This window comes from Ochotona curzoniae, unplaced genomic scaffold, assembly GCF_017591425.1.
Source record: "Ochotona curzoniae isolate NIBS_2020 unplaced genomic scaffold, NIBS_Ocur_1.0 scaffold_4506, whole genome shotgun sequence".
Lineage (NCBI taxonomy): Eukaryota > Metazoa > Chordata > Mammalia > Lagomorpha > Ochotonidae > Ochotona > Ochotona curzoniae.
The window spans coordinates 51,904,631-51,927,070 of NW_024467119.1; the positions used below are offsets into that span (position 1 = coordinate 51,904,631).

The 22,440-nt window shown below is 45.1% G+C and overlaps 1 protein-coding gene across 1 annotated transcript; it reads left to right on the forward strand.

Moving 5' to 3' along the window:
- Positions 1 to 1,551: 1,551 nt before the first annotated feature.
- Positions 1,552 to 22,097, forward strand: LOC121147426 (caspase-6-like). Its single transcript, XM_040967277.1, has 7 exons — positions 1,552 to 1,724; positions 9,943 to 9,985; positions 10,743 to 10,889; positions 11,261 to 11,337; positions 12,632 to 12,807; positions 13,789 to 13,948; positions 21,493 to 22,097. Exons 1-7 carry the CDS (start codon positions 1,571 to 1,573, stop codon positions 21,732 to 21,734), a joined length of 999 nt encoding a protein of 332 aa, XP_040823211.1. The 5' UTR covers positions 1,552 to 1,570; the 3' UTR covers positions 21,735 to 22,097.
- The last annotated feature ends 343 nt before the right edge of the window (positions 22,098 to 22,440 follow it).

Consider the following 22,440-nt stretch of genomic DNA (forward strand, 5'->3'; position numbering starts at 1 on the left):
CCCCCATGGGTGGCAGGGCCCAAGGAGCTGGGCCATCTGCTGCTGCTTCCCCAGGCACGTTAGCAGGGAGCTGGGTCAGAAACAGAGCAGCCGGAAACACCTGCACCAGTGTTCTGACACGGGATGCTGCTGAACAGGCAGCAACTGAGCTGGCAGCACACAATGCAGGCCTGTATGGATTTAAAAAATATCTTGAGATGAATTTATACTTTGGATAGTATTTATTTTGTTTTCATGTTGTTCTAGTTTAGCTACTGACCCAATCTCTTTGCTGACAACTTTACATTTTCTTCTTAGCTCTCAAGTTTCGTAAATAGAGGAATCAGAACATTTATTCCTGTGATTTCTGCAAGAAAAAAAAAAAACACCAGAAAATCAGCGAAGTAAACACTGCAAACAGTGACCAGAATTCAATTTGATATTCACCTCTGAACTTTATTTCATAGCTACTTCATTCCTGGGAGTAATGATAAGCTAAATCTTCAGTTTCAGGTTCAGTTTCAGTTCCATAGAACTGGTGATTCAGATCTAGGAAGAATCAAGCCTTTCTATCAGCTAACTTTACAGCCTAATGTACAGAAATTGTCCTTTATATTTAAGCATCCAGTACATTCAATGTATTGGAAACAGTGTCTCAGCATACTTGAACATTTTCTTCACCTGAAGTAGGCTGCATTATACACACGGAGTGATTTTTGTTGTTGGTGGTGGTTGGTTGCTTGGTCTTCTCTCATTTGTAACACAGAGTTAATATAATAGAAATATTCCATCCAATGGTTGACTTCTCAGACACCCGCAACAGGACCCCAGCCCTTGAGGCCACCCTGCACTGCCACCCAGGGGCATTTGGAGGAAGGTGGGTGACCAGGCAATGCTGGGACTCTGCACCTGAGGGCTGTAGATGCCACAATGCTGCCTTCAAATGCTGAGGTCTGAAAGAGTTGCAGGAAATCACCTTTTCATCCACTCAGGCGCAGCTATTCCTGGAAGCAAATTTTACAGCAACCACCAAGGAGGGTTAATTAAAGTTCACACGCCCAGCAGAGGGCACTGGGGGTGGGTGTGGGGTTAGGGAGATGAGGAAATAATCTTTGCCCTGTGAGAAACCCTGGCCAACATCTTCCTGCCACTTTCTGCCCCCAGACTTCCCCAGCACTGGCCCGACCATGAAGGTCAGAGCTAAAAGCCCTGGGAGTGGCCTCCTGGTGTGTGATAGCCCAATCACTGAATGCAAACAGAGCATTTCAGAAGAGGACTCTCCATGAACCTTACCAGAAAGTGCAAACACCTGGGTCCGCTAAGCTCAGCGCAGGTGAGGCAATCTTGCCTGGCAGAGCCAGAGACCCTGGCTCTCACCAGCACTACCCTGGGTTCTGGGCTCTGCAGAGAGACTGGCAAGGAAATGGTGACTCAGAGGGAGGCCACAGGCTGCATATGACTGGAGCCCAGGGGACAGGGTGTGGCTGGAGCCACTAGCCAGGAAGCAACTGCTTCAAAGGGGCGGGGACAGAGCACCCCGGGATTTAAGAAGTGGAGCCCAATCAGGCCACTGATCACACACTGCACCGCCATGAGCTCTGCTAAGCGAAAGGGCAAGCAAGATGGGCGGGCACCGCGTGAGCGCAGAGAGGACACCAGGGACTCAGGCCCTGCGCCCCCAGCCCAGGGGGCATGTGGCTCCCCTGCCTTTGCTGGACCAGAATCAGATGCCATGGCTCTTGAAGGTAAGCACTCGGGTCAAGTCTTGGCAGTTTCAGTTATCGAGTCCACACTATCTCAGGGCTCTGGCCTGTGTTGCCATCCCCACATCCCTTTTGTGACCCAGGACAGCTGCATCTGTACTGGGACATGCCCCAACCATTTATGTTCGCTGGCCTGGAGTTCCTGGGTGGCAGCTGGTCTTTTAAATTTTAAACAGCTGGGAATTTCCCCACTTTGGATTTGGCGCCATAGGAAAAGTTGACTTTGGGGCAGTGCATGTCATTTGTTGGTGCACTTATGCATAAAAAGAGAATACAAATGGATGGAACCAGTAATAATAGAAGCAAAGTTAGCAGGCAGCATGCCTGGGCCTTGGCGTCTGGGGCTGACAGGCTTAGCCTAGAGGGGAACACCAGGGTTTGATAGGGTCCCATTGTTCCCAGAGATGTTCTCCCACTTCCTCTCTTTCCCCTCTTATCTCCTACCTTCCCCAACACCCCCACCCCGGGAAAAACCTGCAAGCACTGACCTCTGGTCACAGAGCAAGCCTTTATTTTATAGCAGTGGCACAATGGAAACTTTGCTCCAAAGGCAATATATGAAAGCCATCAGGGCAGCTCATGAGTGGCCAGGGACTGGTAGGCTGTCCCTATGGCTTTTTCCCAGCAGGTGGTGAGAGGTGGGCAGCTTGGCAGGGGTCCAGGAAACCCAAACGTCTGTCCGCGCACCAGGAAGACCAACCCCCAACCCCTTTCCTTTTGCTCACCTGCTATCTTCCTCTTCTCCCCTTGGCCAGGCCATAGTCTAAGTCTGATGTAGGTTACTCAGGGCAGGATGTTCAACAGATGTTACAGGGAATTGCAGCAGAGTTTCAGAGACATAGTAGTGGTGGCAGGGTAGGGGGAGATGCTGTCAGCAGAATGACAGAAGGTTGGACAAACACACATGTTGGTTAGAAGGATAGCAGGTCCCTCCATGATGCCAGGGGTGCCTGGTGGGGACTTTGGTGTTTGACCTGGCTCTATGTCTGGCAAGTCCCGCCCACTTACCCCGATTTCAGGGCCCAAGGAGCTGAGGGGAGATAAGATATCTACAATGCAAGCTGTCCTGCAGATGGTGGTTGGTGGGCTTCTCTGAGTGAATTAGCAAAGCGGGGGAGGAGAGAAAGGAGTGATAGGTTTTGTAAGACCTGTGCAGATTTAAGCAACAAGAAGATACCGACATAATGGAACAAAGCAGGAAGAGGCACTCCAGACTCCATTGTGTGCTTGGCAGTTGCAGGCCAGGGTGGTGGGCACAGTGGTGCGAGGCAGCTCCGGGACTGAGACACAGTGTTTGGGGCTTCTGTGCCCCACGTCAGGACCACCAGTCCTGCTCTTCACGCACGCTGCCAGCCACTGAGCACCCTCATGGTGTGTTCTGATGAAAAGTGATCTCAGTACTTGGCTGATCTAAGTACTGAGGGAAAGTACAAGAAGTATTGAATAAGCTGCCTGGAATCCATAGCGGCATTTTGTGAGATGAAAAAAAAAAATTAATGTCCAATTGAGCACTCAGGCTACCCTGGGATTCTTAATTCTTTATGGTTTGTGAGTCATCTAGCAAGAACTACAAACCCCAATACAAACACCAGGTGATTCTGCTGCTTATGTGTCCGTGGTTTGTGTGTGTGTGTGTGTGTGTGTGTGTGTGTGTGTGTGTGTGTGTGTGTTGGTGGTGGCAGAAAAGCTTGAAAAATCAAATCATCTCCTAATCCTGATTCTCGCCCACTGTCATGTTAGTCCTTCCCCATCACAGCTTTGTGACAATACAAGAGAAACAAAGTTTCCACAAGATCTGTAAGAGATGTCATAAGCAATCCCAACATTTAGAGTGATACCTGCACTGGCAGTTGTCATAACCTGGTACCTGTCTCATCAAGCAGGACAGTCATGTGTGATCCACAGCCTTTGCCTCCTCGTTGCCCATTTTCCCTTAAGGCACAACCAGCTGCTGCTTCACAGTGCTATCTTTCCCATAGTTGGTACAAGGTGTCTTCCCTCCTGCCAAGTGCGTTCCTGCGTTATGGATGGGTCACCGAGACTGCGTTGTGATGCCTGCTGCAGGCCCATGCCAGGCGCCAGCAGAAGCTCTCCTGCATTCTCAGTGTCAGTGCTGCTGTGAGCTGTGGAGTCACCAGCTGCAGAGCTGATCAGCTTCTGTGCAATGAGGCGTTTGCAGTCGTCTTCTAAGAAATTCCCTGTGCATGTCATCATTGTGCACTGAACAGATCTGTCTGCTTACACACTCACATCACACTGGGTGAAAATTCACATGAAGGATTAGATGGAATGCACTGAGAGTTCAGCAGGATCAGAACAAAACTTCTGGACTCAGTTTCCCTCTATAACTATAGCATTAAAATAACAACAGGAATTTTTTATCCCTTACCACTTTTTAAACTGCCTTACTAAAATTGCCAAAGTTATTCACTTTCAAATTTAAATGGAGTTTTTAAAAAGATTTATTTATATAAAAGGCAAGAGTGAGAAATCTACCATCCATTGGTTATTCCCCAAATGGCCACAAAGCCCCAGATTGGTGCAGTCTAACACTAGGAAACAGGAACTTCGTTTGGGTCTCCCACTTGGGGTACCTTGGACCCAAGGATTTGGGCCATCTTCTGCTGCTTTCCCAGGCACATTAGCAGGGAGCTGCTTCAAAAGTGGAGAAGCTGGTCCTCAAGGAATGCTGCCATTGCAAGCAGCAGCTTAATCCAATGCACTTCTACACAGTCCCCCTCCCTGGAACTGACCTTCCTAACTGGCTATGTAAACCTAGCTCCTTATCTCTAAGTCTGTAGGTCTTGAGTAAGCTAAGGACAATGCTTGAGATCACCTGGGCTGGAATCTTAAATTATGTCAACTGGGAAGAGTTGGGAAGCTCCTTTGAGAATCAAAAGAGGTTTTAAAATTATTTTTATTTTTATTTCATTTCATTTTATGACACAGTTTCATAAGTTCTGGGATTCCCCCCAAACCACCCCATGCCCTCCCCCCATGGTGGATTCCTCCACATTGTTGCAGTATTACAGTTCAAATCCAGTCATGCTTCCTTCATTGCAAGCATTTACCATGCATAGAGTCCAGCATCTTATTGTCCTGATAAATTCAACAGTTTCTTTGGGAGACCATCTCTGGTCTGAAAGCAGAGCTGGTAGAATATCATCCCGTCCAATGAAAAGCCACAACATAACATCAACACTATGGAGTTAATTGACATGGTATTGAGTGACAGATATGTTAGAAAATGCAAGTTCTTAACCAAATCCTGTGACGACTTCATTGACATTTCAATTTTAGTTTATACACAACTGGCTGCTATCCATCTTAAAGGCACAGTCAAGGATGCATGTCCAGGGATCAGTGCTTGGCAAAGCAGTGCGTTAATGTCTGTGACACCTACGTCACAGTGAGCCCCTGCTTTAAGTCCTCACTGAGCTATTTCTCATCCAACTTCCTGCCGGTGCAACCTTTGAGGCAGCAGAAGATGACTTGGGGAACTTGGATCACTGCCCTTCATCCACATGGGAGGCCCCATGGAGCTCCTGACTTCAGATTCTCTCTCTCTCTCTCTCTCTCTCTCTCTCTTTCTCCCTCTCTCCCTCTCACAAAGCAGTAAAAATGTTACAGCTCTCTGCTGCTTTTCTTCTCAGGGAGTTGAGTTACTTTCATGGCCTGTATTGGGCACAGCTTCTGAACGCATTGGCCTAGGAGTGGGTGAGCTGCAGCCACCTTCTCCTTCGGTCAAGAGACTGGTGCTTCTGCAGCTGAGCAGGAGAGAGCTAGGGGCTGAAAAAGACAGTTGGCTGTTGGGCGGTGGATTTCATTTACCTGGTGGAAAGCAATTCTCGTAGTTCATGGTTCAGTTGGCTACAAGATAACTAGGTGAAATTATCACAAAGAGGAAGGTTTGAGCAGCTTTGGCAGGGGTGACAGGTCTGTGTTTTCTGCATCAAGCAAGTGTGTGAGACAGGGAGTACCATGACAAGGGTCGGGCTGTAAAGAGCTTGCTCACCTACCTTGAGCTGCCCAGAGCGGAGATTGGGGGGACAGCCCTTCAATAAACATGCTGCTCCAAAACCACTCCTTCTTCCTCCCAGAATCTGAAGCTGGCTGTCTAAGCTGCACTAAAGGATTCTGTGTTTTAATATCTGCACAGGGAATTCTGATGGGGACTTGAGAAAGACCTACTAGGGAACGCTTCAGTGGTGGCTGAGCTGGCGCAAATTCCCAGGGTAGATTTTGGAAGGAATGGGTGTGGGAAAGGATTGCTAAAGAAGACCGATTCCCACCTCACCTGCTCTTCAGTGTGAGGGACATGTCTGGGGAGATGGTAAAGTGAAGAGGACACGTCCATTTTGGCTGTGGGTGCAGCACAGGGGTCTGCATGTCAGTCATTGCTCCTTCAGAGACACTAGCTAAGGGGTTCATGATTCTGTTCATCCATCATTTTTTCCCCACTAAATCAGTGGATTTCATGAGATAACTAGGGATTCACGGTTGGCACTTCCTTACTGTGGAAGATGTTGCACTTTCCACACTGCCCAGTCAGAAGTTGCTGGCCACACATGATCATTTAAATTGATTGAAACTAAGCTTGGGCTGGCACTTGGGGGGGGGGGGGGGCGCCCCTGCCCAATGGAATCCGACCAGGGACCTGGGCCTAAGCCGCCCGCCCGCAAGGTGGCGTCTGGGTCCCTGGCTTCTCCTAGCCTGGGAGCAATCAACCCCTCAGGGTGAGTCACCATGAGGGAAGCCTAGGAGCTGGGTCAGTGTCCTAGCTCCGCCCTGCCGCCAAAACAAGTGGGGTGGACTCCGAACCTGGGGCTGTGGCTGTCTTAACCTCCCACAGGGTGGCACCTGTGGGGGGCGCCCCTGCCCAAGGGAATCGGACCAAAGTTCAGGCCAAAGCCGCTGCCCGCAAGGCTGCAGTTGAGTCCTTGGCTTTGGGCAGCCAGTGCACCAAATGGTGCCAGGCTCTGCCTGTTGGCTGCCCAGCAGCGAGCTCTGGGGTTTTTATGACATGAAATAGCAGCTTAGGGACACCCATGTATAAGGCCAGCTTTAGTGAAGGTGAGACACGAATCCCTGTGATTCCCAGAAACAGGGACATGAAATTTTAGGGCAAGCGTGGGACTGAGACCTGAAGCTTTGGACTGAGCAAACCTTAACCCACAAGCAAGATTAGAAACCAGGGTGGAGCTCAGGACATGCCTAGCTAGGTTTTTGCACCAACCGGTCTGCATGAGCCACAAATGCTGAGCCACAGTGTCTAAGGCAGGTGTCGCGACAGGTGAATGGGGCTGCGTTCAGGTCAGGATACAGTTATTGTCTCTCTTGGCATAGTGTGGACTGGGACAAAACGCACCAGGACGGGCCAGACTTCAACACCTTTCTGCTCTAGAGGACCAGGGTAGATGTGGGACAGACTAGGCTAGGTCTCAACCCCAACTGAGCCATATGTGAGCTATATGGGGGTGTGGAGAAACCGTGGCTGGGCTGAAACATCCTACAGCAAGAACCAGAATGGGTTGAAGGCCAGTTAGGAAAAGCCACTGTTCCTGCTAGGACAGGAGGCGAACTGAGTAGTACTGGCACATGGACTCAGTGGTATACCCAAAAATTGGCGCTTGGAGGGGTTCTGATGGAGGAGCTTGGGCAACTCTTCTGGCAGGACAAAGACCCTTCAGGTAACTGCAAGAAGCATGGAAGAAAACAGCCAAGAGGTCATGGAAAGTGTCCCACTGGCATACATTTGGCACGGGTCGGAGGCAAACCAGGCTGAATCAATTCACATCATCCACTGGTAAATCTAAACGCCAGAAGAGAGTGTGGGTCGAACCAGGTTTGGTTGTGACAAAAGCAGTACACAATACAGAATGCCAAGGTGAGGTTGCCTGAGCCAGATGTGACCACAGCAACCAATCAGCTCACGTGAGAACCAGGAAGGGAGTGGGCAGAGCTGGCAGGGGTTTAAGGAGTGGTTCCCTAGCTGAACAGTTACTCCCACTGGAGAGCCTGAGCTGGGATGGGGTAGACCAGACCAGGCAGGGCCACAGCACCTGTGCGCTTCATATGGACCAGATCAGGAGAAAACCAGGCTGGGCTGATTATTCCTACTGGTGCAATCTACAATCAGAGTGGGTGAGGGTTGCTGGGGCTTAGCCACAATAGGAGCTGGCAGAAGCTGGCACTGGGGACTAGATCTGTCAAGTTAAACCTCAGAGCCAGATGGAGAGAGCACAATCTGGGAGTGGGAATGACCTGGGAGTGAAATAGTGGGCTCCTCCCTCTTGGGTTGCCACCCCCCACGGGAGGGCACGAAAACTAGGACAAGGGCTGGGGTGGCTAGACAGACATCCAACAACACCCGTAAGGGATAGATAGTTGAGTTGGTTAGATGGACTTAGGTTACAATACCCGTTGACATGTATGAGAGCAGAAGGGAATGCGGGACAGACGGGACTAGTCTGCGGTACATACTGGCAAACCAGGGTAGGGGATGGGCCTGGTTGGGGTTATTATTCTCCAACTAGGATGCAGCTCCCACTGGTTTGTGTGAGGGCCGAGTGTGTGCTGGGCAGAACCAGGCTGGACTACAACACCCATTGATTCCAGTGGAAGACATGGATGGAAACAGAACCAACCCAGCAACTGCAACCACCAGCTGATCGGAGCAATGGACTGTGCCGGGCCCTGTGCTTGGTAGAACACACAAGAACCTGGACTGGGAATACCTCAAAATTTCTTTGGGGATATCCCCAATCGAAATGCCAGACTCAGAACCCTAACCAAGATAAGACAGAACAAGTCAATCAACCACCTCAGCTATTTGTTGGCAGCTAAATACTGGACAAATGGAGACCCTATGAGGGACTGTGTCAATCAGTGGATTCTTCAACAACCTCATCATGCTTGGAGTAACGAGATTGGTAGCAATTCATAAAAAGTGAACTATCAAAACCACTTGAGAGCAAGTATCACAGAGCACGCCCCACATCTGGGACTTGGGGTGGGTGGGAGACTGGGTGGGGATTCTCCCTTTATATCCCCCTTTACCTCAGATATATGAAGGAAACAATATGGAAATAATAGTGTTACCCACTTCCCTATAGCCCTTGAACCTTTTACCCTAATTAACTATGTAAGGATTGACAAAAATATAATTTAAAAATCTAGAAGAATAGGAAGATGCAAAAAAAATTAAAAAATAAAATAAGCTTGGCTTGGCACATTGGCATAGCACACTAATCGCCATGTGCAAACACCTGCATCCGATATGGGCGCCATTTCTTATCCTGGTTACTCCTCTTCTGATCTAGCTCTCTGTTTGTGACCTGGGAAAGCAGTAGAGTTTGGCCCATGTCTTTGGGCAACCTGTACCTCCGCGGGATTCCTGAAATAATCTCCTGGCTCCTGGATTTCAGCCAGTCCAGCTCTAATGATTGTGGCTATTAGGGTGTGAACCAGTAAATGGAAGCTGCCAGAGCTCTGAGAGGCAGGAGAAAGAGACCCAGGCATGTGGGCTGACACTGCACCCATGGAAGCCTTTAACGGAGTTACTGGCTCAGGCTTTGCCCAACCCTGCCTGCTGTGGACAACTGAAGAGAGAAGCAGAGAATAGAAGAGGGCCAACTCTCTCTCCAATTTGTCACGGTGTGTGTATGTGTGTGTGTCTGTACCTTTCAGACAAATAAACATTAATAAACAAGCAGGAAGACAAGAGGGTTCCCTTCTAGGTTATCTAGGCAGGAGTATCCTTCAGGGGATGCAGCTGCTAAGCCTTGGGCAGCCTGACCTTGCCTTTAGCTTCCTAGGCAGATCAGAGGGTGATGCAGGGTTGACCAAGGCTGGGTCCCCTCACATGACTCTTCTTGAACAAATATTTACAGAAACAGTTTCTGCCCAATAAAGCACTCTGCTATTACACTCATGATCCCTAGCCATGGACTAGCTGCCTTTACGTTACATCGAATGAGCTGCTATAATATTTTTCCCCTAAGAGTATTTTCTGTCGTTTAGGTAAGATTAGAGGTCAAAAAAACCTTGAGCTGTCTGTATAGAATTTCACATATTACTGAGGAGTTTCCTGGAACTTCCAGGTGTTTTCATAGGGAAGTCAGAAGTTGGGTCGGAGCTCCTGCCATATCGGGCCGCATGAAGTCAAAACATTAACAGGAATCAACTTTGTTTTTCATAGATGAGAAGCAAAGCATGATGGAAACAGAAGCCTCCTATCAAAGGTAAAATGTGCATTTTCTTCACTCTGCTAATGATCATGATGATTGGGGATGGGCCAGGCTGAAATCTTGTCTCTCACATGAATGACAAGGCCCAAGGACGTGAGCCATCCTACACTGCTTTCCCAGGTCATAGGTACTGGGAACTAGATGGAAATACTGTTTCTAGAACACAAATCTGCAGCCAAATGAATGTCAGCGCCAAAGTAAGATCATTGTACTATATCATGGTAATGACCCCTAACATGTGCATCTTTTTTATATTAAGAAAGATCTGTTCCATTGAGTTCAGAGCAAAAATGGGATCTGGAGCTGGACAGTAGAACTGTGTAGGCTGAGTTGTAGCATCCAGGGGAGTTGGTTGATAGATAGGCAGGTTAGTGGCTGCCCCTGGCTATCAGAAGTTCCAGAGTGATGTTCAAAAAACTTAGTCATTAGTCTGGCTTGAGTGAGGACCTGGAGTTTTGTCCTGAGATGGCTGTTGATCCTTGGCCATGAGAACTTGGGGACCAGAGGAAAAGACGTAGCTGTCGGTGATGGCACAAGTGAAACATGGCAAGCAGTGAGGGCTGCAGTTCACCAGTCAGGGCAGACATGCTTCAGGTCTTTGCCCATCAGCATGGGCTTCCCTGGGGCACACTGGCAAACTATCCACCTGACAGAGCATGAGGAGGTGGCAGACCTGCCTCTGTCCCCATGTTGCTCTTGGGCTGGCACGAGCTCATTCCTGGATATAACTGTTGACACTTGTCATTTACAGGGACACATTTGACCCAGAAGAGGAGTACAAAATGGACCACAAAAGGAGAGGGATCGCCTTGATCTTCAATCACAATGAGTTCTACTGGAAGTTAAATATGAGACAGAGACGGGGCTCCCACTTAGACAAGGAGGGGCTCATCCGCAGGTGACCAGGTTTATCTGCATGTCCAGACAGGTCACTTGAGGGACAGTACAAAAGGACCTGTCGTACCTTGTGGGCACTGATGGTGGTCCCAGGGCCTTGCTTGGATCCCTTAAGAACTCACCTGTGTTCTTTACTTTCTTCTGGTACATGTCATCTACACATAGACAGAAATATCCTGAATGAATCAGCTATCAACATAATTAAATGTTTTCCTCCTGAGGGAGGTCAAGGATTGTCATATTTCATTTCTTATTCCATGAAGAAAAGAAAACTTTATTTGTCATGACAATACTGATAGATTCCTCCAATTTAAGAATATTCAACAGCACTGGGAATTTCAATAGCTAATGTTCAGTTTAATCTGTCACCAGGTTGGAAGAGCTAGGCTTCGAAGTGGAGTGCTTTGACAACCTTAAAGCAGAAGAACTACTGCTCAAAATTCATGAGGGTAGGTAGTTGTGCTGTCCAACTTTCTCTGATGGGACTGAGTACTTTATTCTGTTCTGTAAAAACAGGTACAGACAATGTAGAATTGAGCAAAAACAGAAAAAGGTGCCATTGGAAATGATTTATTAATTTGAAAGCAGAGGTAGACACATACATACACACAGTCATACACACAGTTCACTACCCACATAGCCACGACAGCCCAGGCTGAGCCAGGCCTAACATTGTCCCGGACTACAATATGAATGCAGTGACCAAGGACCACGGCCATGCTTCACTGCTTTCTCCAGTGCATTAACAAGGAGCTAAATAAGAAATGAATCAGTCAGGACTCCAAACAACTGCCCATTTGTGGTGCTGACATTATAAAATGGTTGAACAAACTGTGCCACAGCCCCAGGACCCCAAAATATGTTAATACAGCATAGGTTATAGGTTTTGGCAGAAATGTTATCAGATTTAGAGACCCTTGCAATGAATTAGACCTTTGAACTGTAGAGGTAGGATACCGTATGTTGCCATCTGATACTCCAGAAATGAATGAAATCACTTCTGCATTTAGCATTAAAGTCTGAGAGCAAATCCTGCAGACATGGAGTGGGACAGGCGAATTGATCAGTTGCTTCCTGCCCCATTTTATCACTGGCTTTAAACAATGTCACTGTATCTACATTATGGCTTCTGTCATCTCACTCTGTTGTGAGTAGCTGTGCCAATCGAATGTATGACTTGATGGTTGCTGCACTCTGTAGGTTATCAGATCATCTACCAGTGGCTGGCTATTGTGATCTTTGTGTAGCTCAAACAATATCTTTAACACACAGCCCACTGTGACTTTGAGCAGCTGCACATCAGGAAGACTTGGGCCTCCTTTGAGCTCTTGATGCTGCCACCTGCTGTACCAGCATGGGCCTCAGGTGGGACATGCTTGTGCTGTAGCTCTGGATCTTCCCCAGCTGTTTTGAGGTGTTTGTTCACTCAGAGAAACTTCTAATCCTGGGTTGTAAAGGAATAACGCCCAACCTTCACAGTGTTATGTTCAAGATCCTTATTCTCTATTTCACAAGGGATACTGAAATTTGGTCAAAGTCTCTTACTCTGAACTTCTCAAAATTACTTATGAAATGGTAATGAAAGTTGTGTCTCATTACAGATGTACTGACTAAGGCACAGCAACTCTGCCCCCTCTCGCAATCACCTACATGTCTCTTTGTTCTGTATTAGTAAATGTCCTGTGTTTGTGTGGATGACAGACATCTTCATCTCTCTGTGTGCACTTTTGCGCATTTTTGCAGTGTCCACCTTCAGCCATGCAGATGCTGATTGCTTCGTGTGTGTCTTCCTGAGCCATGGCGAAGGCAATCACATTTATGCCTATGATGCCAAAATTGAAATCCAGACATTAACTGCCTTGTTCAAAGGAGACAAGTGTCCAAGCCTGGTGGGGAAACCCAAGATATTCATCATTCAGGTAAGGCAGCTTATAAGAATTATAAAATCTGTGGTATTGTGCATGTGACTATACAGGTCATAAGTCCACTCTCAGTGTTTTTTGTTTTTAAGATTTTATTTTTTTAAAAAAGATTTATTTCTTTCTATTGGATGGTCAGATACACATAGGAGGAGAGACAGAGAGAAAGATCTTCTATCCTTTGATTCACTCCTCAAGCAGCCACAGCAGCAGGAGCTCAACTGAGCAGCCAGGACTCCACTGAAGTGGAAACAAAACACACCATGAATAGTTCAGGCAGTGGTGTTTCCTTCTCTACACAGTGTGCAGCAGTCCAGCCAGCTACACCCTATTGCTGATGTTCTGAGAAATAGAAAAACTTCCTACCAACGACTTCAGAGGAGAGGGTGCTTCCTAGGGCCTACAGTGTAGTTCAGCCATAACAAAGTTTAATGCTTGCCCCTCCCCTCACGTGTCCCTCAGCCACCAAAAGTTAATGTGCAAATAGAGATGTAAGTGTCTTATTAAGTAAAAACTTAAGTAAGTAAACAGCATTGTTAGCCTGAATGCTAAATTGAATTCTAAATTGAAGGGTTTGTTGCTTTGTAATGTATGTGTGTGTGTGTGTTTTACAGTGTGTTGAAAGACAGGATGAAACCGATCTTCCATCACCTGGTTTCACTCCACAGGGGGAGCTTCATCCCACTCTCCCATCAGTGTGCAGGAGCCACATCACTTGAGCCATCCTCTGCTGGTTTTCCCAGACCATTCACAGAGAGCTGGACTGGAAGTGGAGCAGTTGGAACCCAAGTGGGCACCTCTGTGGGATGCCCGCATTGCAGGCTGCAGCTTTCACGCCACAACACTGGCCCCAAACTTGAATGTTTTTGAACCATGGATAATATAGTTTCTGTTACTCCCTGCAGCAAGGTGTGTTGCTTTTCATTCCCTGGGAAGAAAACAGCAGCTACAGAAGGTCATTGTTTTCTCATTGTCTTATAGGCCTGTCGGGGAGAAGAATATGACGAGCCGGTCATCCCAATGGATGCAGTCGATAGTGAGATAGGAGGGCAGGACAACAACATGATGGAGGTGGATGTGGCCTCGGTCTACACCTTGCCTGCTGGAGCCGACTTCCTGATGTGCTACTCTGTGGCTGAAGGTATGTTGGTGTTTAACACAGACACAGAACTGGCTCTGGCCAACTTCTGCAAGGCTTGCCTTACCAATGTTGCTTTGTGTGTGTGTGGTTTTGTTAATAACCATTCCAACTGTAATAAGATACTATGTCATGTACCTTCATGATGGCTGTATTTGTTGGTCATTCATGTTTTTCCTGTGAAATGTTTAATCATGTCCATTGAACATTTCTTTATTATTATTATTATTATTATTATTATTTTATTGTTGCTTACATTATATTATGTAGTACAGTTTTATAGGCGCTGGGAATTCCCCCCACCCCTCCCATACCCCTCCCCCCATGGTGGATTCCTCCACCTTGTTGCATAACCATAGTTCAAGTTCAGTTGAGATTCATTGCTTGCAAACACATGCCTAGCATAAAGTTCAGCGTCTTATTGTCCAGATAAGTTCAGTGGCCTCTTGGGGAGACCTTCTATGGTCTGAAGATAGGTCTAACAGAGTAAAGATCCGGTCAGTTAAAAGCCCCAACAAGGCCTCAGTATCATTATACAACATTATGGAATTAATTGACATAGTATTGGGTAAACAATATGTTAAAAATAATGCAAGTTCCATTCTTCGAAACATCTGGGTTGAGACAGTATCAATGACAGGTTCAAAATAGCCTGTAGAAACAAAAAGATAGACCCACATCTATCACCATACACTAAGATCCAATCTACATGGATAAAAGACCTAAACCTACATCCAGAAACCTCCAAACTCTTGCAAGAAAATGTAGGAAATACCCTGCAAGACCTAGGAGTAGGTACCGACTTTCTAAGAAGGACACCAAAAGCAACAGCAGTTGAGAACAGAATAAACAAATGGGACCTCATCAAACTAAGAAGCTTCTGTACAGCAAGGGAAACAATCAACAAAGTAAAAAAGCAACCCACAGAGTGGGAGAAGATCTTTGCACACGATATAGGCGATAGGGGGCTAATTTCCAGGATATACAAAGAACTTCAAAACAACCAAAAAACCAAAACAAACAAGCCACTCAAGAAATGGGCACGGGAAATGGGCAAACATTTCACAAAGGAACAAGTCCAAATGGCAAACAAACATATGAAAAAATGTTCCAGCTCCCTAGCAATAAGGGAAATCCAAATTAAAACATCGATGAGGTACCACCTAACACCAGTAAGATTGGCCCACATAAACAAGAACACCAACGACGCTTGCTGGCGAGGATGCGGGGAAAAGGGAACCCTACTCCACTGCTGGTGGAGCTGCAAATTGGTACAGCCTTTATTATTATTATTTTTAACTTTTTAAAGATTTACTTATTTATTTATTTGAAAGTGCTGCAGAGAGGGAAAGACAGAATGCCAGATTTACCTTTCAATCACCAGTTCCCTCCCCAGAGCTGCGCCATACCGAAGCCAGGAGCTTCACCTAGGTCTCCCACACAGGTGCAGGGAAAGGTGAGGCTCTTGAATCATCCCCCATGGCTTCTCCAAGCCAGTTAGCAGAAGGTTGGATCAGAAGTGAAGCAGCAGAATCTGAACTGGTGCCCACATGGGATGTTGGAGTCACAGGCCTTACCCACCGAAGCACAGTGCATCCCCTATGCCCATCTCTTAAATTGACTTTTTTCTGTTGAATATTTTGAATTGCTTTAATATTCTGCTTATTAATCCTTGTTAGATGAATACTTTGTGCATTTTTTTTCCTGTAGTGTTGATTGTCTCCAAGCACCAATTGTTTTTCTGAGGTGTATGTTTTTGATGACTTATTTAGAATCATTGGCTGAACATGTGTGAATTCATTTCTGGGGTGTCTCCTCCTTTATTGTATGTGTCTGCCTTCATGCCAGTACCATGCTGCTTTAGTTACAGTACCTTGGTATTATGTTTTGAAATCTGATGTTAGGATGGTTTCTTTTACATTCTTTTTTATTGAAAATTCTCTGGCTATTTGGGGTCCGCTGTGCTTCAGTGTGAATCTTAGGAGTGTGTTTTCTAGTTCTGTGAAGAGTGTCATTGGTATTGATGCAGATTATGTCGAATACAGAAATCACTTCCAATAATGTAGAATGTCACTAACAGGAAGCAGCAGAGTAGGTAAGATGCTGTTTGGGCTGTTGTATCCCATAGGGAATCTGTATCACAGTGCCTCAGGCCTGTGCTGGCTGTGCCCCCATGCCCATCCTCCTGCTAATGGCACAGGGAGGCAACAGGTAGTTGCTCAAGTGGTCAGTTCTCTGCCACTGTATAGGACAACTGCATTGAATTTGTGCTCTTGGCTTCAGCCGAGGCTGATCTTTGCTGTTGCGGACATTTGGGAAGTAAGCAGTGGACAGAAGACATAGCTCTCTCTTCCTCCCTCTCTGCCTAAAATATCTCTAAAATATATATTTTCAGGGTGGGCATTTGGCCCGCTGGGTTATGCTGCTGCTTGATATACATCCCATATTGGTGTGTTTGTCTGAGTTGCAGCTCATTGGCTTGTGTTCCCAGCTTCCTGCTAATGTACCCAGGTAGGCAAGTGAAGGCAGAAGTGATTGGGGTCCTGACATCCACTGGGAGACCAGTCCCTGAGTTTGGCCTTGCCCATCCTGAGTTTTGGTGTGCCTGATGTGAGTGAGCCAGTGGACAGAAGCACGTACTGGCACTTTCACCTTTCAGATAAATCAGTATTTTAAAATATTGATTCTTTAGCCAAGAACTTATGAGAATTTTGTGTGTGTGTATTCTCTAATTTTCTTCATTGGTATTTGTAATTTTCATTGTATAGATCTTTCACATCCTGGGTTAAATTCATTCCTAGTTATATTACTGTTTTTAATAGCTGTTGTAAATGCTATTATACTTATTATTTTGGCAGTTTCCAATTGTATATGCTATTGAATTGTGTGTTTGATTTTCTATCCTTATAACATCAATGAATGCCTGTAGTAGGTCTTTTGGCAAGGTCTTTGGGTTTTTTAGGATATTAAATCATCTATAAATACATCATTTGACTTCCCCCTTTTTTTTGTGTGCACTTTGTCCTTCTGGACTAATTGTTCTGGCTAAACATTCAATGTTGCGTCAAACAAAAGTGGTGAGAGTGAACATCTTAGAGGAAGTGCTTTCCACTTTCCCCTACCAAGTAGGATGCTGGCTGTAAATCTGATATAAACAGCCTTTGTTATGTTGAGGGATGTTCTTTCTATTCTTTGAACTTTTATCATGAATGGACAATGAATTTTTAAAAATTATTTTATTGGTTTGAAAGGCAGAGTTACCGAGGAAGAAATAGAGAAATCTGCTATCCCCTGGCTTCCTCCCTAAATGGCCCACAATGCCTGGGACTTAGCCAAGCTGAAGCCAGGAGCTTCATCTGGGTCTCCCATGTGGGGTCAAGGGCCAAAGCATTTGGACCATCTTCCACAACTTTCCCAGGCACAGTGGCAGAAAGCTAAACTGGAAGCGGAGCAGCTGGGACTGGAACTGGAGCCCACAAGAGTTGCTGACCTTCCATGCAGTGACTTAACCCATTCATCATAGTGCTAGTCCCTGGATATTCAATTTTATCAAGTGTTTTTCTGTATCTGTTGAGATGATTACAGGATTTTCCTCATTCTGTGATGTAATGTGTTACAGATCTGCATATTGCTGTGGTTTGAAAAGAGTATGGCTCCATTTCTGCTGTCTGTCTCCCTCATGCAAGTAAATTTGCAAGCCATTAAATCTGTAGTGTCAGGGAAAGTGAAATTTAATCTGGCCTGAGGACCATCCTTGGAATATGCCCTTCAATGCCCATTCTCCTGAGGGTCTGTTGCAGATGTCCACATTTTACTCATTCTTTCTCCCTTGGTTTCCTGGCTTGCTATGTGCTCCTGCACCTGCCTGCACTCTGTTCTCCCTTTTGCTGTGTAATGTTGTGTTACCTTGGGACTTTGCCAGCAAGAACACTGCTGCCAGATGGCAGACCAGTGGGGCTGCCAGATGGTGAAAGGTGTACTACAAACAAGTCAGCTGAAAGCCCGTTCCTTCCTTCTTTTCTTTTTTCCCTCCTTCCTTCTTCCTTTTTTCCTTTCCTCCTTCCTTCTACCTTCTTTCCAAGTAGCTTTTATTGGGTATCTCACTGTAAACTAATACTACATGTTGCGATATCACTGCATTTCTTGGGCATATCCTACTTCATCATGAATTATCTTTTTTAACTACTTTGCTTGAAAGGCAGAGTTACAGAGAGAGGGAGACACAGACCTTCCTTTTGCTGATTCATTTCCCAAATGACCATAATGGTCCCAAATAAGCTGATTCAAAGATAGAAGCTTCTTTTGGTTCTCCTATGTGGGTGATGGGCCCAAGGACATGGAGCATCTTTTGCTGCTTTCCCACACCATTAGCAGGGAACTAGATCAGAAGTAGAAGAGCCGGAACCCAAGCCAGTGCCCATATTGGATGCCAGTGACACAGGAGGAAGCTTAGCTTGCTACACCACAGTGCTGGTTTCAGTCATCTTCTTGATGGGTTGTTGAGTTTGATTTGGTACTAGCTTGTTGAGAATTTTTGAATATATATTTACCAAGGTATTGCTCTATGGATCTTTGTTTTTCTTTTTGTATCTTTGTTTGTTTTTGTTTTTGTTTTTGTTTTGAATATAGCACTGCTAACCTAGAATGAATTAGAAAGTTTTCCTTTTAATTTTTTTAAATAATGTGAGAATTAGTATTAGATTTTCCTTAAAATTTGTGTAGAATTCACTACTGACGCCATCTAGTCCTGGACTGAACTGGGTTGGGGTTTTTTATTACTGACCAAATCTCATTAGCCACCTGTCCTGGTTTTTTGTATCATTATGGTGCAGTTTTTGAAAGTTTTCTTCCAGAAATGTATCACCTTGTCGCAAGTTTTCTAATCTGTTGACATACAATGCTTTTTTTTTTGTACATTTATGTATTCAGGTTTAATGCCTCCTTTTTCAGGACTTCTAGCTTCTCTTTGGTCAAGGTCCCTTGAATTTATGGTTTTTTTTTAGTCTGATTTTTAAAATTATTCTTAGATTTATTGTCCTTTTATTGGAAAAGCAAAACTCTCCCACCCACTGTTTCACTCTCCTGATCTCTGTCAACTGCCACAATTGGGTTGGACCTAAGTTGCACCAAAGTCAGGAATCCCATGTCAGTCTCCCAGGTGGGTGGCAATGGACTCAAGCAATTAAGCTGTCACCTGCTGCCTCCCAGGGTGACCCAGGAAGCCAGGTCAGAGTGGATGTGGAAGTCTAACCAGGCACTCTGATATGGAGTGTAGATGTTCAGTCAGGGTCTTATCTGCTATGCCCAAGAGCCTGCCCTGATGATTCATGGTTCCTGCTCTCATCCTCCTGTCCCTTTATATTTGGGTTTGCTTTGTTCTATCTGAGTCCTTGTGATGCATCTTCAGTTGTTTAATGGTATCCTCCATTTTGTTTGGGGGTGGGGGAGGTGACATATATGCTTATTGCCATACACTTCTTTCTTTTTCAATGCTTTAGTGGTATCAAATCAGTTTTGGCATATTAGGTTTCCATTGTTTTAACAGATTTGTAGTTTCCCTCCTGATTTCTTAGTGACCCAGTGTTCAGTCAGAAGCAGGTACCCATTTATTTATATAATTCCTAGATCAGAATATGTACAGGATAGGATTTTGGTTTTGTTTCACATGTCAAGGCTTGTTTTGTAGTCTAACAATCCATCCTAGAGAATATCCCATATCCAAAAGTTGTATCCTGCAGCTGTGGGATGCAGTACTCCATCAGTGAAGACCATCAGATCTGTAATGTTTCTTGAGACTGATGTCTCTGTGTTGATTGGTTAGGGTGATCTGTCCATTGACGAAAGTGGGCTGTGGACATTCCCCATCGTGACTATGATTGTCTCTACCTTTGCCCTCATGTTTGTTTGGTCAAAGTGGGTACATGTCATCACATGTTTACAACCACTGTCCTTCTCACTGGATTCATCTTCTATGTAATGGCCCCACTGCTGTCTTTTTGCACTTTTTAAGAGTATATTGATATAAACATACTGATTTTTACACACTTCAAGTTCAGGTTAAGTGGAGTATTTTCTGGGTTCCATCCCTTTTCAGTCTGTGTCTATACTGGTTCAGTTCTTCTTGGAGGCAATTTATTCAGGCAGTCTGTCTCTATCAATTGGGAAATTTGGTCTAGTTAACATCCACAATTATTAGAGAGAGAGGGAGAGAGAGTGTATAATATATATATCTCCTCAAGGCTGTTATTGCTCAGTAACAACTTAGCTTTTATTTAAAAGAAGCCCTCCTGTTTCTTCTGGTTCATCTTTGGTCTGTGCATTTATCCTTGTGACTGGGCAATGTGCTGTATTGAACTTTCATATTTCTTTTCTGCTGGTCTTGTCTTCTTCTGGTCTGTATTCTTCCATGTATATTCTCATTGTTTCATTTCTCGGTATAGCAACTTAATAAGTTTTTTAAGGCTCTTCTGGTAGTGATGAATTTCCTCTTTTGCTTCTCTTGGAAAAAGTTGTAAAGATGCATTTGTTTTCATTAGAATGGAAGATTTATTGAAAAGAATCTTTCATCTGCTCATCTGTTCATCTGCTGGTTCATTCCGCAAATGGCTGCAATGTCCAGACCTGAGCCAATCCAAAGCCAAGTGCTAAGAGTCATAGCTTCTTCTAGGTTACCAATGCAGGTGTGAAGTCTCAAGGACGTGGGCCATCCTCTGCTCCTTTTCCAGGCTACAGCACGTACAGGAGGCAGTGTCTGTGCTTGGAGGTGGAGGATTAGCCTACTGAGCCTATATGCAAGCCCCAGAAAATTTTCATTTCTCTGTTTATGATGGGTAACTTTGGTTGACAGTTTTTCTTTCTTCAGAAGTGGAATATATGCTTTTTTCTTTGTATATTACGCCCTGGATATACTGTTCCTGCAGTTATTTGTGGGTGTGGGGAACATGTAAAATAAGATACAGCTGTTTTTCTTCACGATTTATTCATACTTGCAAGTGAGAGTTGCAGAGTGAGAGGTAGCTCTTCCATGACTGGCTCACTCCCCACCTGCCCGCCTTGGCAAGGGCTGGGCCAGACCAAAGGCAGCAGCCAGGAGCTTCTTTCCAGTCTCCCACATGGGTGGAGACTTTTACATTTGTTTCTTGCTGCCTTCTTCAGTGCATCTCTTACTGTTCTTGTACCAAAGCAGCCCTGTTAGTGTCTCAGGTGGCGTCGTTTGCCTTGTGAAGGTGGTTTCATGTATGAATCAACATTCCTATTGATGTTTCCACGCGGAAATGGTTGCCAGAGCCTTTGATTCAACTACCATTTCCCTCAGTCATCCCACGCGCACCTCTTCAATTATCTCTCAGGATGACTGGGATTTCTTAGTGACACTGATATCAAACTATAGAAGTAACATGATCTGAAAGTTGTGGGGGCATCTCAGTCTTTCTCTAGGATTTTTGAGAACGTCTCTAACTGAATTATAAATGTTTTTGCCAATAACTTGCAACTGAAAGCCAGGAAACATTGTGACCTTTTCATTTTCTCCTCCTCCTCTTTCTTAGGATATTATTCTTTCCGGGATCCTAAAGAAGGCTCTTGGTACATTCAGGATTTGTGTGAAATGTTGGGAAAATATGGCTCCTCCTTGGAGTTCACAGAACTCCTCACACTGGTGAACAGGAAAGTCTCGCAGCGCCGAGTGAACATCTCCAAAAACCCAAATGTCATTGGGAAGAAGCAGATCCCCTGCTTTGCATCGATGCTAACGAAGAAGCTGCATTTCTATCGCAAAGCTAGCAACTAGGGGCTGTTTTGTCTCATGATGTGTGTCCAAAATGATTCCCATTCTGCACCAGCAATTGAGATTTTTAAGATTCAGTATTCAACAGAAAAATTCATTTGTGTTTAGCTCAGGGTGGATATGGATTTAAGAATTTGACATGTATGGAAAGGAAAAAGAAAATACTCAGGACACTCCCAGAAAAAGCCTATCAGCATTTGAATACTTAACTTCCTAGTAAACGTCAGTGTTACCCAGTTTTGCCCTAATACTTGATAATCATATTTTACTAGAAAATTTTTAAATCACATTGTCATTTTTGTAATTTGTAGAATTGTTTTTTATACTTGATGCTACTGTGGATTAATAGCTGATATGATTACCACATTTTGTTGATGACTTTAATTACCAATTAATCAATAAGCGTGGCATTCTGAAGATGAGCTATAAAACAATTCCCAGCTACTAAAAGCTAGGCACCAGCAAAACATTATGCCAGCATCTTCATCTTCTTTGTGGAGTTGCTAGAAGGTCTTTTAAAAGTCCATGGAATATGTCTGTCATGAGAAAACTATTCGTGAATCCCAATTCTTTCATGTAAAAAAGAAAGTCCTCTATTTGTAACTCTCTGATGTACCCTCCTACACTCACACTGATGAGCCCTGGTCACACACTGTCATGGTAAGCCTCATTGTGTAGTATTTAATAGCATCACACCCAAAGGCACCTC

What these genes read in the sequence shown, in the direction of transcription:
- LOC121147426 (XM_040967277.1), top strand. Translation starts at nt 1,571, where the DNA reads ATGAGCTCTGCTAAGCGAAAGGGCAAGCAAGATGGGCGGGCACCGCGT. An exon ending in AGATGCCATGGCTCTTGAAG is followed by an intron (nt 1,725 to 9,942) that starts GTAAGCACTCGG and finishes TGTTTTTCATAG; the next exon opens with ATGAGAAGCAAAGCATGATG. An exon ending in CCAAGATATTCATCATTCAG is followed by an intron (nt 12,808 to 13,788) that starts GTAAGGCAGCTT and finishes ATTGTCTTATAG; the next exon opens with GCCTGTCGGGGAGAAGAATA.